This window comes from Trachypithecus francoisi, unplaced genomic scaffold (assembly GCF_009764315.1).
Source record: "Trachypithecus francoisi isolate TF-2019V2 unplaced genomic scaffold, Tfra_2.0 Lachesis_group8, whole genome shotgun sequence".
Taxonomy (NCBI): Eukaryota; Metazoa; Chordata; class Mammalia; order Primates; family Cercopithecidae; genus Trachypithecus; species Trachypithecus francoisi.
Window position 1 is genome coordinate 60,086,540 of NW_022681473.1, and position 3,038 is coordinate 60,089,577.

Sequence of the window (3,038 nt, forward strand, 5' to 3'; positions counted from 1 at the left end):
ACACTTATTGCAAATCATAAAAGGTGAACACACAGACATCTAGCATTGAGATTCAAGTTAAAGAGAGAAGTTATGAACAAGCAGTGCTTATAAGTATATTGCTTACAATATACTTTAGAAATGTTCTACAAAGTACAGAAACCCATGATACAGTGTAAGATTATTACACAGTTGGGGTTGTAGGTTTTTGTGCTAGAAAAACGGCCAATTTGGAGAAGACAAAAGTAATTTTGTTGATAAACTGTAGTGTTAGAATGGTATATGATTCTTAAAAATCTATTAAGAATATCTCAATTTGAGGATTAGAATAAAAAAATTAAAACCAGTGACAGCCCATATACTGGTACTCTCCTCATAAAAAGTGATGTTTTTTTCTTTGAATAATGGACACTGTTCAGCCTACTTCATTGAGTTTCACTATTTGCACACTGTTTATTCCAACATATTTGCAGTATCCCAATAAAACACTTAAATTCCTGACAGAGACTGAGAGTTTTGAAGAGCTGGACATTGACTTTCTACCTCAGGACTGATACTTTCCCAGGACAGGAGCATCTGTGAACTTCCACAGGGGAGTTTTGTGTTCCCTCCACCTAGCAGGGTAGGATGGCATATGAGTGGATGACAAGCAAAAAGTGTGTACCATTGGCGAACTCAAAATTGAAAGTGCTAATTTGTTAAGAGAATGTGTTTGATAAATTGTCTGAAGCTATTTGGTAAGGAGTGGACAGAAAGCTCAGTATGTACAGTAACTGGTTTCCAATCTTAGTTTCATGGATAAGTTAGGAACTTTCCATCACCACACAGAGTTAACTAGGATCAAGTTTGATCTTCTTTTCATTATAAATACATAGATGAATTAATAAATAATGAATAATTTAATGGTTAAGAATTCCCATTCTGAGTGGTTTGGATAAGTGACCATTTCTTATAGACTCAGGAGATAAGTCAGTGACTTCCGTAAGATCCTCCCATTGCATGTATGTACAAGAATATTTGGAACCTGCTTGTGAGGGATGATATCCAAGGTCATTCAGACTTAAGTTAGTTCCCGAGAGGCTGGAGACAGGAGTGTACCTGTGAGATAAATAGAAAATGTCTAGAAATGAAGAGTTCTTCCTAACCTCTCTTGTGCCCTCATTCATAGAAGTCCTATTGTTTTCTACTAAAGGATTCTAGTTTTCAAGCCCTTGTTCTGCCACTAAGTAATATTGTGGATATTGGTGGATCTTTTTTCTCCTCTCGGTTTGAAGCTCTAATGGAGAAATATAGGGTTTATGGAAAAGCATAATAAATCTTTTGTGGCATTAACTTCTTTAACTGTGGCTATATTTTCCTATATTCTGATTCTTGCAGCTGGCAAGATAGCTGCTATATCCTAAGGTATAAAATTAGAAATCCATGCCTGGAATATTGAAAGGTGCCAGGAAATGAGAAGAGATCTTATGGCTATGCAGGGACTCTTCTAAACTGCAGCAGGGTAGAAACCCTCCAGAATACAATGGGTTGTTTTCAATATCTGCACGTTACGCAGGTTGCAAGAATCTTCCCATGTTTACACTTCTCTGAAAGGAAAGAAAGAATGCCCTTCTCTGTGATTTATCATTCTTGGAAATGGTCTAGAAGGTTCTGCAGAAGACATTATCCCCCTCTTAGAAGCTCTTTCTGGTCTTACATACTGAAGATTCTTTACCTTGAAAAGTTTCTTTTATTTTGGATTCAGTCCCTTCTACACTCCAGGGTCACTCAGATGCCTTGATGCCAGTTCCCTGCCCACTTTGAAACACTCTGACAACTCTTTTACGGATCTCTTTGGTCTGAATTCCATATACCACAGGGTTAAGAGCAGGTGGGAAAAGCAGATAAACATTGGCCAAAAGAATGTGAATATGGACTGGAACGTGATGGCCAAAGTGGTGTGTAAAAAACGAGAAGAGGACTGGTGTATAAGAGATGAGGATGACACAGACATGGGAACCACAGGTTCCTAGGGCCTTGGACGGAGCTTCACGGGATGAGAGGCAAAGGACAGCTTGTGCAATGAAGGCATAGGAGAGACCAATGCAAAACAAGTCAACCCCAATGACCAACAGTGCAGCTGTCAGCCCATACGCACGGTTAGGCCTGGTGTCTCCACAGGCCAGCTTCACCACAGCCATGTGCTCACAGTATGTGTGTAGGATCACATGGCTTTGGCAGAAGTTCAAACAACCAATAAGGAAGGGACATGGGAGCATGAGCAAGGACCCTCGCATTACAGCTGCCACCCCTATGCGGGCAATCATGGTGTCAGTGAGGATTGTGGCATAGTGGAGTGGGTGACAGATGGCCACATAGCGATCAAAGGCCATGGCCAGCAGCACAGTGGACTCCATCATGCAGAAGGCATGAATGAAGAACATCCGTGCCAGGCAGGCAGAGGCAGATATATGTCCAGCTCCACACCAGAGGATGGCCAGTAGCTTGGGAACTGTGGAGACAGAGGCAGCCAAGTCGATGGTTGAGAGCATGCACAGAAAAAGGTACACAGGCTTGTGCAAGACTGGTTCAGTGGCAACAACAACCAGGATAGTTATGTTGCCCACAATTGTGGCTGTGCCTAAGCCACACGCAGGGAGTGAGAGCCACACATGAAATTGTTCCAGACCTGGGATGCCCAGGAGGAAGAAGACAGAAGGGTCAACATCAGTGTGATTAGGAGATTCCATGTTGTGGCCAAGAGTACTGGACGTTCTCTGTGGTCAGAAACCTCCACATGGCATCACATTACCTGGAGGAACAAGATAGAACAGAGAAAGAAATGAGAGAAGAGTAACACTTACTAGCTATATCATGTTTAGAAAGCTTCATCATCCATAAAATAGCAATAATAATCATATCTATTCCCTGTAGAGAAGAGAATTATATGGGTTAATATTTCTAAAGATTTCTAAAGAGCTTTGAATAATACCTGATACATAATGCTGATTAAATAAAATAAGTGAATGTGAGAAATAGGTCAAATAAGCCTTCAGATAAACTAGAATTGTCTCCTAACT

The 3,038-nt window shown here is 40.8% G+C and overlaps 1 protein-coding gene across 1 annotated transcript; it reads right to left on the reverse strand.

The window, feature by feature from the left end:
• Positions 1-1,742: 1,742 nt before the first annotated feature.
• LOC117080221 (putative olfactory receptor 52P1) lies at positions 1,743-2,723 on the reverse strand. Its single transcript, XM_033205020.1, has one exon. The coding sequence runs from the start codon at positions 2,706-2,708 to the stop codon at positions 1,743-1,745; it is 966 nt and encodes a 321-aa protein (XP_033060911.1). The 5' UTR covers positions 2,709-2,723.
• Positions 2,724-3,038: the final 315 nt, after the last annotated feature.

Excerpts from the sequence above, each read along its gene's own strand:
- LOC117080221 (XM_033205020.1), bottom strand. The coding sequence starts at position 2,708 with ATGGAATCTCCTAATCACACTGATGTTGACCCTTCTGTCTTCTTCCTC.